The sequence below is a fragment of the Solea solea genome, chromosome 12 (assembly GCF_958295425.1).
Source record: "Solea solea chromosome 12, fSolSol10.1, whole genome shotgun sequence".
NCBI classification, from domain to species: domain Eukaryota; kingdom Metazoa; phylum Chordata; class Actinopteri; order Pleuronectiformes; family Soleidae; genus Solea; species Solea solea.
The window spans coordinates 12,002,405-12,016,359 of NC_081145.1; the positions used below are offsets into that span (position 1 = coordinate 12,002,405).

Genomic DNA, 13,955 nt, shown 5'->3' on the forward strand with positions numbered 1-13,955 from the left:
GTCATGCGTCATTCGTGCTCTGTGAATATTATAATAAAAAAAAAGAAGCCGCTAGCATTTTCCTTCAAATCTACCTTCCTGAGAGTGACCCAGCAGGAGATATTATAAATAGCATTCACAGACACAGAGGTATACATTCAATCCAGTGCAGGGAAGAAGTCTATTTCTATTCCTGTGATGAAGTCCATGTCTTTATGAATGAGTTCAGGTCAGCCTGTGAGGAGAAGACATTAAGACCTGTCCTCCAGTGTGTGAGTTTGTGCATGTATTTGCATGCATGTACATAACTGTGTTTAAATGTCATTGCTGATTAAGACAGAAGACTGAGGAAGGGGGGGAGAGTGTTAATTAAACCCCTCAGGCCAGAGAGACAGGGACGTCCATCCAGCTCACACACTGTCCTCACCCCTCTTCTGCCCTTTCTTATCCTCGTGCCCCCTGTCCCCAACTCCACTGGTCAAGGACATCCAGCTGACACAGCCTAAAGGAACAACAACACATTCAACCTGGACATTACATCACCACCTCCTCCTCCTCCTCCTTAATGTGCTTCATTTCCCGCCTCGACCAAACAACAATTACAACAACGGCGACATAGACAAAATGTAAATACAAAACAAAAGTGCAAGAATGAAAGTTAAAGTAATTTTGTTCTTCATACATCATCAGTGGTTAATCTTAACATTTAGACCTATAGAAAATGTTCATTTTATTGAAAAATACTGTAAACAGTGAGTGCTGTAACTCAGCTTTGTAACGTCATCCAGACACACATCCACTGCCAGTGTAGTTTCCCCCTGGAGTGAGGTAAAGCTGCATCAGATAAATAGGTAAAAACAGTGCTATAGTTCATCCGCTCAGTTGAATTTGCTGTGAATTGTCTCCCTCAGTGTGGCTGCGCCCTCTGCTGGCAGCAGGAGCACAGTACTCTGGGTTCAGACTGCACAGTTGCCAAGAGGAAACCACATTTCCTTGTCGAGCAGCTCGTCTTCCAGTTTAATGTTGGTCGCTGCCACAAAAGTCTTCTTGCTCTTCACTGTAACCTCCAGCACCATCCCATACAGCAGTGGCACATACTCGTACTCCAGCTATGAACAAAAGGCAGATAACTTAGTTTATCAGCACTACAATAAACAAACAATATATTGTTTCTTTTATCAGAATTCTCCGTCAAACTGTGGGACAGGATTGTTTTTTTTTTTATTAATCCTTTGATTCGGTCAAGGCTCCAAGTGAAACATGAAACATAAAAGGTTGGGAAGGGCAATGAGGTTAAGTAAGAGGGAAGCTACCGGTCAGAGTCTGCTGGGTTTTACACATTCAGAGATGAAATCAGACTTATACAGAGAGAGAGTGGTGCTGCAGACAGAGAACACACGTTATTGTAAATATTACACTCAGTCAGAGTGAGTTTGTAGATGTTTAACCCTTAGTGGGAATAATACACAACTCCTTATATGGACATCCAGGGGATGTGTTTATAGGTCACATTCATTTTCTTATGTGTTGTTGAGTAAAATGTATGATTCATTTTATATTGCCTTTTGTTTACTAGTGACATAAAGTAGCGATAATTGTGCAGAAGTCACAAAACAGAACGAGCCAAGCGAACCTTGAACTGTGACACATTTCTAAATTTGACAAATTCAATCCTTTTTTAACAATTTTAAGTACTTTTTACTCTGGTGTGTGTTTATATAGTTGTTTTTTGTTTTTGTTTTGTGCGGAAAAAAAGGATATAAGACACATTCTTATAGTCTCTGTACAAATGGTAAGTAATGGAAAAAAAAGCATCATACATCTCTCATACATTTGCTGGTGGATATTTAACGTGTGTAACGTTTACTATAGTAATCTTCTACAGCATGTTAGACACGACCCTTCACTGTCCACTTTTAAAACACATCTTAAAATCCATTTTTACTCTTTGGCTTTCAACCCAGTATGAGACATTGGTTTTTATATTTTTATAGTTTTATTGTGTTTTGTTAATACCTTCTACAGTATTTTATTGTTTAATTGTATGTTTTTTTGTTTGTTGTCTAGGCCTATGATGTAATTTCTTATATTTTATTTATCTCAGTTGTACAGCACTTTTTTTCAGCTTTAAAAATAAAGTTGGATTGGATTGGATTATTGTCACTGACATGATATAACTGACCAAACAGGTTAATTGTTCCTAAAAATAAAATAAAACATGTTTTATGGACGTGTTTCTGCATGACGACTGTGTAATGCTGGGTTTAAGTGCAGTGTCCTCTTTGTGTTGTATGTGTTTTGACAAATGTGACAACCTACATGAACGACGCTCCTGTTGTGTTGCAGTAACCGTTGATGCTAAAGGTCGCTGTTGTGCAAAGATTACATATATCGCCTTTAAATGCTGGGTTTCCAGTTCCTGAGGGAAAATATCTTCCTTAGCTGCTAAATGTGTCAATGTCATCAGGTCATTGTTGCCTTTGTATACTTTATTTTCCTCATACAGTAAAAGTAGTAGAGAAGGTGACGTACCAGTTCATTGAAGGTGGGGTTGTCATTGTTACGGACCACCTTTGTCTTCTTCTTGGAGAGCTGATGAGGGTCTGGTCTCAGACGTGTGACCACATAGGCGTCAGGGTTAGAGCCATTCGCCTGCTTCTGTTGAGGAGCGAGAGAAAAGGCCAAACGCAAATGTAAAATATCTTCTAAGAATGTATTTTTTTATGCTGCAAATGATTGAATGAAAAAAATGTAAAGCATGCTCACAATGTTCTCCAGGTGTTTAACCAAGACTGAGAGCTTACAGTTAGCGTAGGAGATGTACAACTGGATCCGAGGACGAGCTCCTGCAACAGACCAATGACAGAGTGCCTTTAACACAAAATGTTGTTTACATTTACATTTCTTTCTATTCCTTTGTTTTAAACTTTAAGTGCGGAAATTACCCGTTGCCACACTTTCCTGGACTCTGCTGGGGCCATCCAGGAACAAGCTGCACACAAACTCATTCTGCAGGTGGTCAAGTGAGATTGAACCAGTTAGAGTAAGGTATTATTAAAAGAACCACAGAGAGAAAGGTCAACTAGTGATAGAAGGCATTTACGAGAGGAACTCACTCCCCTGCACGGTCCCTCAAAAAGCTGTTTTAGGTATTTATTCAGCAGAGACATCTTTCTGGCAGGGGTGAAGGAGAGTTTAAACCAGCTGGGAAACCTTCAAGGGAGAAGGAGTGAATCACACCATTTAAATCACACCATTTTTCCTTTTTTTTACCGTGTAAGAAAAAGCTGTGATTCCAAATAAAATGCTCATGATGTGTATGTATGTTGGACATGGATGTTCTTTTTTTTTCTTCACTTACTGAGGCAGCTTGGATTCAATGAAGGATTTCTGTAGCTGCTTATGGATCAGCTCAAACTCCCCGAACGTTTTCTTACTGGTCAGAATACCATCATCAATGGTTACTCTCAGGTCGTACATCTGAAAAAAGATTTCAGTTGCATTACAGTAAATACACAGATGAGCTCGATTCATGTTGAAGCTCAGGGTATGAAATGTCACCCAGATTCCTAAAAAATCAATAATTCTCAGGTGATTTTCTCACATCAACGCTCTTTAATAAGTCGTCCACACTTTAAGAGTAGCTTTGTACATTATTTCCTTATTTAGAGAGCACATTTATCTTTTATCCCTCTTATTTTTATATCACACATTATGAAGTTAACGTAAGTGCATTAAACCCATTAACCCTCCCTCCCTCCACACACACTCAAATATACAAACGTTTGGTTAACAGGTTTTAACAGGATGTATCAACTACTAGACCTAACGCATATCTTAGAAGTGACAAATACAACCATCCACTCTCACACTCACACCTACAGTATATTTCGAGCGTCCAATTTGCCTAATCCCCAAATCTGCATGTTTCCATTTTATCTGGATTTGTTTGCCCTATGTCCGCTGGGATTGGCACCAGCGGCCCCCCCTGCAACCCTCATGTGGAGAATAAAGCGGTAGAAGATGCATGGGGACAATTACAGTAGAGCAACACGGTGCCTCACCACATTCTTCCCCTTGACAGTGTAGCTTTGGATGACAGCTTCTTGGATATTATTGCTGGGAGTGGGGAGGCCGTCCCTGGTTAGTGTTTGCTGTTTCTTCCCTTGAGCCATGCTGTGTGTCAGGAAGTTAAACTTGACTGCAACACAGCCCATGCTCTCTTTGATCTTCCTACGTCACGAGAGACACAAACAACAACAAAAAACCTATGATTAATACAACTACATAAATATCAATATAATAAAAAAGACGGACTTTTATACATGTGTGCTTTAAATTACTTTGTAAAGTAGGATGTGGCCTCCAGGTCAGTGTCATGAGGTCTCAGGTTGTTCTGGACATACTGCAGGTCATTAATGTCTTTCACTTCTGGCATACCTGCATGAAGCATCTGCAAAACACAACATCCAAAAGCTATGTGTGACATCTGAGGATCTGTGCATTAATATTGTGTGAAAATGAGATACATAACAGCTGGCCACACATTTACAACACCTACCAAAGTAAAGTAGACAATCACCAACAACCTCATTTTCATCTAAATGAGCCGTCACCATGAGCAGCTGTTGGCTGTGATATGAGCCTGCAGGGACCGTGTGCAAATGTTTTAACATCTTCACCAGAATACAGTGTAGTATTTGAAATGGCCACACACTTCATTAGTCTCCTCTAAATTTACTACAGCAAACACTGGGGAAAACACATTTTTCATCGTTTCTGAAAATCTTTACTGGTGATGAAAAAGCATAGGTGTTATAGTACTACCTGCAGGCGACTGTAGCCATTTTAGAGACACTACACTGTCTAACGGTGAAGATATTGAACATTTGCTTTGTCTGTGTTGCAGTTTGTAGACAGTGACTGTGGATCACAGCCAGCTGCTCACAGAGGACTGCTCGTTTAGATGAAAACAAGGTTGTAGCAACAATAACACTAACAATTACAACACTGTATGACAAACAATAACATGTGTGATTAATGCGTGGCTAAGTAAAGGTCTTACCAGCTCCAACATGCTGAGTATGAGTGCAGAGCGCCTTCTGATGATGTTGTAAGCTTCACAGCAGAGCTCCACGAAGCGATGGAAGCGATGAGGCTTCTCTCCTCCGCCTGTGATAAAGTGCTCCATCTCTGATGTGAAGATGAACGGTGACCGGTCCCTGTCGACGCAACAAAGGGAGGAGGACAGTTCTTGTCATGACGGTCTTTGACGGCACACTTTCACAAACTACTCGTGCTACTCGTTTCACTTCACCAAAAACACCGCTTGCCTTTTAATGCTGCCAAACTTCTGTGCATTGCCCATAATCTTGCCAAAGTCAATGTGGAACATGTGTCCACTGTGTTTTAACATGATGTTGTCATTGTGGCGGTCACAGATCCCCAGGATGAATGTGGCCACACACCAGCCGGCACATGAATGGATAAAGTTCATCACAGCCTGCACAAACACATCGGGACCATGTTAGAGCTTAAAAAAAACCCTTAATATATTAAGTACAATTGCATAAGAGTGTCATTGTCTCAACCTTTTCATAATCCTCCTTAGTTTTGTTCCACATGTGGAACCATTTCTCCAGAGTGTCCTCACGTAGGGTTCCACCCAAGCCCCACTCCTGGTGAATCTTTCCTAAAGTCACTGCCTCTGGAACCACTTCCACCAAACCTTACAACCACACAGGTCAATCAATCAATCAATTTGGAGATTTGTCTTGGCAACTCAGTGACATCAATTCATGTACATTCAAAAACAAATACATCAAACTGACCCTGAGCTCTGCCTGTGGACAGACACCTGTAGGTGATGATTTGCATGTCCAGCCCCTCCTCGAGCCAAACCCTGTCCATCACACGGACTATTTGAAGTACCAGCATGTCCTGACTCAGGTTATCACCTGTCTGTCATGAAAACATGTTTCAAAAAGGTTGGTTCTATGACTCGGTAAGTGCAGTTTGATAGAAATAGCAGTGTGTATTAAGTGCCATATTATTACCAAACATACCAAACATTTGGATTATTATCCAAATGTCTATAAAGATGAGGTGTGATCATCTGTGTGGGTAAGGATGTCACTAACCTTGCAGATGACACTGACTTTCTTGGCCAGAGGGTCAGTGCAGATGAATGTGATTCCCAGTGGAGCAGCATTAGAGTTGTAGAACTTACAGACCTGGAAGTAATTCATAAAAGAGTGGGAAATATTCCTCCAAATAGAAGCGTGTGTAGTGCGTTGTGTGATGTTCTTACATTTAGATCCACTGCCTTCACACGGACCGCAGGATCCAGTGGTAAACAACAGCTGATGCCAGACGTGAAGAAGTTGTCTATTTTCTCTTTTTCTTTGTTCAAAACAATCTGCAGACATGTGCAGAAAAAAAGAGAAGTGAAATAAACTGCACAACTTGCACAGTAAACGCTACAATCAATAAGAGGATTAAGAGCCAGTAAGCGAGATCACAGGAGTGAGTTGATTTACAGACCTTGCGTCGAGCCTTGTCAGCAGTGCGGACCTTGTCAGCCACCTGGACGAGCACAGACACCAGATGGCTCTCATGCTCCAGCTCCTGCCTTAATTTTCGGCCACAACAGTAACGCAGCGCAGCCTGAATCTTACTGTACCAACTCTGGTAGTAGGGGTCATTACAGGCGTCGTCCAGAAGCCTGCACAGCATGGGAAACATTCAACGATAAAACGCTACTGCAGTCAATATAATTGAGCATAAAAACACAAATAAATAAAAAGCTGTACACGCATTTTGCCCCCCTTGTTCCTTTCTTTTCCAAAACATTATAGTGATGTGTCATGATGCAAAATATTTAACATGTTTGACTAGATAAAACAAAAGTCTCACCAGTACAGCTGCTGTGCGATTCGTATGTTCTTCACAGATCTCTCCAACAGCAGCATCACCAGAGGTCCGTCCAGCTCCCACTCACTCTTCAGAGCCTGCAGGACACAAGGACTAGTCATACATCACAATACAGAGAAAATTCTGGTAGGCAGTGTGTGTATATATATATATATATATATATATATATATATATATATATATATATATATATATATATACATACATATGTGTGTATATGTATATATATATATACGTCATGCAAACATTTTTCGCGTGTTTACCTGGACCAACTGTGGCAGAAACATCTCCAGTTCTCCATCTGGTATTTGTTCAAAATACTGAATGGCAGCTCTCCGCACAGTCTGATCATGAAAGCTGAAGAAAACCAAAGCAGATGAATGGAAACATGAATCACGGCTGTGATTTAGATCTAGTACTGTTGTGCTTGAGCTGTGTTGAGTTCACTGTTTGTACAAAACAATAATCATAAGCTTGAAAATGTAATATTGACATATGAGGGATAACTGTTCATATTGAACTTCCTTTTCAGTTGCACTAATATGGCGTCGCACGTGCAGTAACACTATTTGCTCGCGAGCACGTTTTACTGCTCTCACGACGTTTGACATGAATCTGACGCCACATACTAAGTGTTTTATTCTTTTATTGAGAGTCCAGAGTTTACTCTGCCTCCCTCCCACTGTCAACTAGACTTGGCTCCGTGAAAAGATAAGCATCTAATGCATGTGTTGATATTTGAACAGCAACTCACCTATCACTGAGCAGAAAGAGGGCCTCCTCTGGGAGATGAATTAACCAGTTCTCTAAAACTGTGTAGATTTCTGTCAGAAACTCAGGCTTCCACTGGCCAGCTCCACCCAGCACCAGGTGGAGGAATGTACTTGCTTTGTCGCTACAGTGACGCTTCTCCCAGAGGAACGTCTTCTCATTTTCTGTTAGACTGAGAAAGGAAGGGTTATGGACTGTGTGAAGACACATGGGCAAGAAAAAAAACAACTGATTGCTGCTCACACACGTGTACAGTTGATCATAATAAGTGTTATTTTCTTCTACTTACAAACAGAGGCAGTGCTTCTTGGAAACTTTGAGCATTTTCTTTTGCAGCTCATTACACGGCTGAGAGAACACGACTGAACCGGGGAGCGCGATGGGCCTCTGATACATCCACTTAAACTCATTTTGGAACTGAAGCTAGAGAACAATGGAGGGTGATGTGGTGTCATACATGTGTTAGTCAACAGGGGGCAGAGAGAGTCCAGTTATTACTGACCTGCAGTATGACTCCAACAGGCTGTGTGTGGCTGTCGAACAGGGCAGGAGAGGGAGGAGCTGGGATCGCGGCCTGCGTGGACATACTGAGCAGGACAGTCCCTGATACCAAAGTCCTGAACACACAGAGGACACATATTGTCTGTCACTAATGAGTTTGTTACCCTTCATACAGTCAGAAATAACTTCCACTTCAATGTCACCAGTATCCCAAGGCTAATTTGACCTCCGGCAGGCATTGAGACAAATGAAAACAGAAAAAGGTATGAAGAAGACAGCAACAAAATACAACAACACAACACAGATAAACAAAAATAATACTACAATTGAAAGAATGAATACACCTAGCTATTGATGGTGGCAGCAAAGGGTCTCAGTAGGTTCTCAAAGGTGTGTCTTAAATCAACATTCTAGTCAGGTGCATGTAGTCCAAAAAACATATTTCAAGTGAGACCACTGTTGCTTTGAAACATGCTGCAACTCCCCAAACTTCATAAATCAAAACTGAACAAGTACTCTGTAATCTGTAAGAAATCAGTAAACGGCATGAGAAGTGACAGAGGTGAACAAATACCTGCTGGTGTAAAGAGGAAGCACGGCCCAGGCTAAAACCTCTGGACTCTTCCCTTTCTTTGAGCCTTTGAGGTGAAACATCAACATGCTCTCATATGGAAGCTCCTTTACTGGAACCGGGAACACCATCCTAAAATCAAACACATCCACTCATAAACAGGTGTCTTTCTATGGTGTCTTGTGTGAGCAGGGGAAACTGAATATGACATGATGTGGCGTGACTTTTTCACACCACAGGATTTAAGGTGTCGCCCTTACATGCGGTTACACTGGATTGTGTTTCCAAAGGACAAGGCGGTGCTGATGTTTTCAGAGACGCCAGTGTCATGGAGCTTCACTCCGCTGTACATCAGCTCGCAGGAAACAGAGAAGCACTCATAACTAGAAGAGAAAACAACAACAAACACCTCACGTTCACATGTCTGTAAACAGCTGTGCAGACATAACAAATGTGTGTGATCGTCATCGACCACCAATGCACACGCACATGTTCAACCAGGTCGAGTCTAGTTTGTAGAGAGCGGCGATGTTGAACTGGCAGATCTCGTTGTTGTCGTCGACGTCGAGGGTTTGCAGGTTGCTGGGGTTTTCCAGAGCTCTGAAGTCTGACTGGAAGTTGTCGAAAAAGATCTGCAGCACTCTGAGCAGTGCGTTGTGGAGCTTGATCACTGCTACAGAGCACAGGACCAAAATGTTAAAATAACAAATGAGTAGTTTATTGTTCCACAGGATAGCGAGGTGCTAGAAAAACTAAACTAAACCCTAATATTGAAAAATGATTCTTTGCACACGATGCAAGATTCCTTATTGCAAACAATGCTCAGCTTTGGTTTCAAGGACCACGATCACAGCATCACAGACGGGAACAGTGACGGAAATATGTGAACAAAACCAGGATCAGTTACACGTGCATAGAGTATCGACTGCTCCCAAAACTGGTCAGGTGTGTAACATGTACTGTAAGAGTGTTTATTGTTAGGAATCAAATATTTGTAACCCTAGTTATGTTTGTAGAAGTGTATAATCACTTTGTTTTTGTACATGTTTCTACAGAAGCCTGAATCAACAAACTAGCCTTTTGAAGTGCAAAGGCCACTTTAGTGCCCTGATTCGTCCACTGTTGCATCTTAGATACTGGACACTAACTAATCACACTAATTATTCTCTCACCAGTGAAGTTGATTAGCAGCTACTCACCATTTTCAACGTCATCATGATTCTGTGAAGGAGGAAACACACGTCGATCAGAGTATATTGTTCACATACGTGTATGTGACAAGGCAAACACTGCAGGAAAAGTGTTTGCCCAAAACTGTAAAAGTGACTAAAAGCAAAGTTTAAAAAAAAACAACAACAAACAAACAACTAAAAACGGCAAAACAATAACAGGATTTCTGTGCATGATTACAATCTGTGTGTGTGTGTGTGTGTGTGTGGTGTGTGGTGTATGAGTATGCAAGTACCATCCTACCAAATGTACGGAAGTGAATCTGTTGAGGAAGCTGATGACGTTCTCCAGCTCCTCACATGAGAATCCACACAGAAGGTTACTGATGGTGCGGACACGGCTCACCAGCACATTCGTGTCCAGCCCGGACTACACATGGGAGGAGATCACATGCAAAAATCACACACACATTCAAAAACACTGATAGATAGATATTCTGTGCATGTGCGTGTGTGTGTGTTTTCTTGTATGGGTATCTTTGTGAGGACCAGAACACTTGTAAACCTAAGGAAATGAGGATCTTTTGGCCCTTGAAAGGGCTTTGTGAGGGTTATGGCCTGGTTGTAGGGTCAGGGGTAGAATTTAATTTAGGTTAGGATTAGGCATTTGGTTGTGATGAGTGGCTAGGGAATGTATTATATCGATGAGGGTCCTCACTATGAATGAAACTTGTGTGTGTGTGTGTGTCAGATCACACTGGTCTTCACTGACCTTAGACTTCATGAGCTCAGTCACCTCTCTGTTGTAGCCACTGAGCACATTCTGCAGGCTCAGTCTGAAACAGAACGAAAGGTTAAACACACACACACTCACTCACTCACTCATACTCCTACTGTCCTCTTGTTTTCTACAAACAGACATTAGTGTAAACTAATGTCTAATGTTTACACATGACCCACTGCACAGTTGACACCTTGAATGACACGACTGGTGAAGAGGGAGATCCAGGACTGCTGGTTATCTTACTTGCAGGTGTCGTAGACACAGGCAGGACGCAGGAACTGGTAGAGTTGGCATGGGTACCTTTCATCTGCTTCCTAACAGAAGAAACATAGATATGAAGAAAAATACACAGGAAATATGTCACAGTGAATGATTCAATGATTTTTTTTATAACTGTAAATCCAAGTTTACAGCAGCTTATCTGTTTAATGCTTGCTGCTAAATGCCATGACGTTATGTGTAAACAGTGCAAAGGGTGGAGACTTTTACGGCTGCAGCGGCACTAATAATAATAACAAGCTGCACAGGTGTCAGACGCATGTATTTGTGAAGGCGGCATTTCAAATCTTCTTGGTAAATGATTTATGTGTAATTGTGAACCAAGACAAAGTCTGAACATAAAGACTTACATCCCTGGCGAGCCGATATGTGAGGTTGTTCACATGGAGGAGTCGAAGAGGGACGACTGATTTTAACTTGTAGCAGATCTGAATAGTTTCATGCATACCCAGCAGTTCTTCACTAAACACAGACGAGAGACAATGACAGTCAGTGCACTGACGGAACATCAAAGATGGTTAAGAGTTCCATTCTGGTGACTTACTTCTGCAGGTACTCATCAGAGTTGCACAGTTTTAGAACATAATACCCGTTGGTCAGAGGAGTACGCTCCAGCCGCAGGAAGATTTCATCAATCAGACTCTTCACCGTCCTGTTCACTGGATAAAAAGACAAAGAAAGTTCAGAGTCCACACAATTCAGCCAACATCTGAGGCCAATGAAGGAAGATACTGTGGTGACACTGAATGCCTAATCCCAGTGCACTATCTCAAACCCAATTTTAACCCTAATCCTAAAACCAGGACTGAAAAGAAGTGAGGACTATCCGAAATGTCCTCACTCCGTATGGTTTATACCATTTTTGGTCCTCACAAAGCCACAAATGCAAGGACACACTATACTACATATGCTCACTCACTGGCCACTTTATTAGGTACACCTGTTCAACTGCTTCTTGATAATCTCATTTAATCTGCCACTAACACAGCAACAATTTACAGCGTTTAGACATAACAAATGCTTAGTTTGAACCTGTTAAAGTTCAAACCAAGCACAGAATAGGATGGAAATGTGAATCAAGTGATTTCAAATGAGACACAAACATCTCTCGGGTTCTGAAAGAAAAGAAGAGAACTATCCAGTGAGTGTCAGTTCTCTGGGCTTAAATGTCACTATAGGGATTAAAGGAGAATGGCCAGAATTTACGTTAAAAACTACAGAAAGGCAACCAAGATAAGAAGAAGACAATATTTAACAACACGACACCTCATAGCAGGTTGGCTACAGCAGCTGAGGACCTCGATTAGGTGATACTGTGTACCTAATAAAGTGGTTGATGAGTGCAATGTGTGCTTTTGCTCTTTATATTCTTAGATAAGTACTGGTGCATGACTGAGGGAGGGCAGTGAGCAGCTTACCAGAGGTGGGGATGGGGAGCTGGTGATCACTCCACTCTGTGACCACGCTGACATTTACTTCCACCTGCTGCAGCAGCGCAGGGTGGATCCGTAACACGCGACCCCATACCACACCTGAGTTATGCACACTGTCTGTGTGCCGTGACATCAGCCTGATGGTAAAGACAGACAGGTTTTACAACGTGAAAGTGAAACTCTACTGTCAATATAAAAAGGGACAAAGGTTGGTGTCGTTCTCTTACTTGGACGTTTCCTCGCAGAAAGAGGACAGTCTCTTGGTGCTGCCTTGTGGAGTGTCTGTGAGTTTGATGGTCAATAGATCCTGATGTGAAAAAACAAACAAACTAACTCACACTTTCTCTGACCTCGCCACTCTCCTTTTTGCTGCCGTCTCTCGTCTCACATACTCACATGAATGTCTCCATCAGTCCTGGATCGAGTCAGCCTGGGAACAGGTTCACTGACGTCAAAGGAAAACTGTTTTCTGATGTTGCCTTTGGGCGCTCGTGTCCTGGGGGGAACAGGGGGAGGAACAGGACCTCGTCTACCTGGCAAACTTGTGCCACGCTGAACCCTAGGTGTGGGGAGAGGGGGAGCAGCACAGAGTGGGAGAGGCTCATCTGTGTGGTGGTGGTCAGCACTGCTGGTGCCTTCACTGCCTTGAGCCCAGAGATGTTTTGAGGGTTGAGGCTGAGGCTGAGGTTCAGGAGGGAAGTTAGATCCAGACAAGTTAGCATATAAATGTGTTTCTTCGTATGTAGGAAGGGCATCAGGATCCTCGTAAATATGCTTTTCATGTGGATACTCTGTCAGAGGCAGAGGCTGGTCAGAATCTCGTCTTCCTTGTCTCGTTCCATTTCTCCTGTTAGGGGCGTCCATCACATTGTAGAGAAAGGACACTCTAAATACGTCCTCACCTCAAAGCATGGCACAATGAAGAACTGTGAATTCACGAAAAAAACAAAAAACAGACTGAATTATTTATGTTTATAATTTTGTTAATTAAATATATCAAGTAAGTTTAGATATTAAGGAAACTCCAGGACAAGAGTGCTGTTTTATGACTGGAGAGGAACAAAAGCTGAGGGTTAAAGTTTGTCTAATAATTAACAGCTTTTCAAATCTCAACAGGAAATCTACCAGAGCGCGAATGGCTATACTTTCCTACACTTGACCTACAGCTTTACTTTTATTCAATCTTAGAGAAGTGAGATTTTGTGTTTAAATCCAGACTTGAATATGAACATGACAGATTATGAAGACTCTCAACTTTACTCTCAAAAGCAGCCTGCAGGTCCACCCACAGCTCACCCTTTTTAGATTAGTTCCAAATACCTACTTTGATCTGTTGGCTGGCAACTTACCATTAAAGTCTGGTGAACTGGAGTCCCATTTGTCGGCAGCACGATCAATGCTTTGCTGAAACCACGCTGAGCAAGTTAAACCAGTAAAATACAGAAAAGTCTTCACCTGGAGCCTCAGCCCTCCCACTCTCCAGTCTCCTCCTGCAGCCCAACCCACAATATTGTTCCCTCTGCTGGAGGAAACAC

The 13,955-nt window shown here is 42.0% G+C and overlaps 1 protein-coding gene across 2 annotated transcripts; it reads right to left on the minus strand.

Annotated features, from left to right (window-relative positions):
- Nucleotides 1-565: 565 nt before the first annotated feature.
- Nucleotides 566-13,888, minus strand: pik3c2g (phosphatidylinositol-4-phosphate 3-kinase catalytic subunit type 2 gamma). 2 transcript variants are annotated; one of them, XM_058646587.1, is made up of 33 exons: nucleotides 13,770-13,888; nucleotides 12,817-13,346; nucleotides 12,648-12,727; nucleotides 12,406-12,557; nucleotides 11,532-11,646; nucleotides 11,338-11,449; nucleotides 10,952-11,022; nucleotides 10,697-10,760; nucleotides 10,229-10,354; nucleotides 9,955-9,976; nucleotides 9,245-9,428; nucleotides 9,016-9,138; nucleotides 8,759-8,887; nucleotides 8,186-8,300; nucleotides 7,973-8,106; nucleotides 7,667-7,855; nucleotides 7,176-7,269; nucleotides 6,895-6,989; nucleotides 6,523-6,703; nucleotides 6,290-6,397; nucleotides 6,120-6,212; nucleotides 5,811-5,940; nucleotides 5,571-5,707; nucleotides 5,313-5,482; nucleotides 5,045-5,201; nucleotides 4,323-4,432; nucleotides 4,044-4,212; nucleotides 3,341-3,459; nucleotides 3,096-3,192; nucleotides 2,925-2,988; nucleotides 2,746-2,825; nucleotides 2,512-2,637; nucleotides 566-1,088 (listed from the first exon to the last, which is right to left on the minus strand). In XM_058646587.1, exons 2-33 carry the CDS (start codon nucleotides 13,282-13,284, stop codon nucleotides 936-938), a joined length of 4,167 nt encoding a protein of 1,388 aa, XP_058502570.1. In that variant the 5' UTR covers nucleotides 13,285-13,346; nucleotides 13,770-13,888; the 3' UTR covers nucleotides 566-935. The 2 variants fall into 2 exon arrangements, with proteins under 2 accessions (XP_058502570.1, XP_058502571.1); XM_058646588.1 differs by lacking the exons at nucleotides 566-1,088; nucleotides 2,512-2,637; nucleotides 2,746-2,825 and having other exon boundaries at nucleotides 3,083-3,192.
- Between the last annotated feature and the right edge of the window lie 67 nt (nucleotides 13,889-13,955).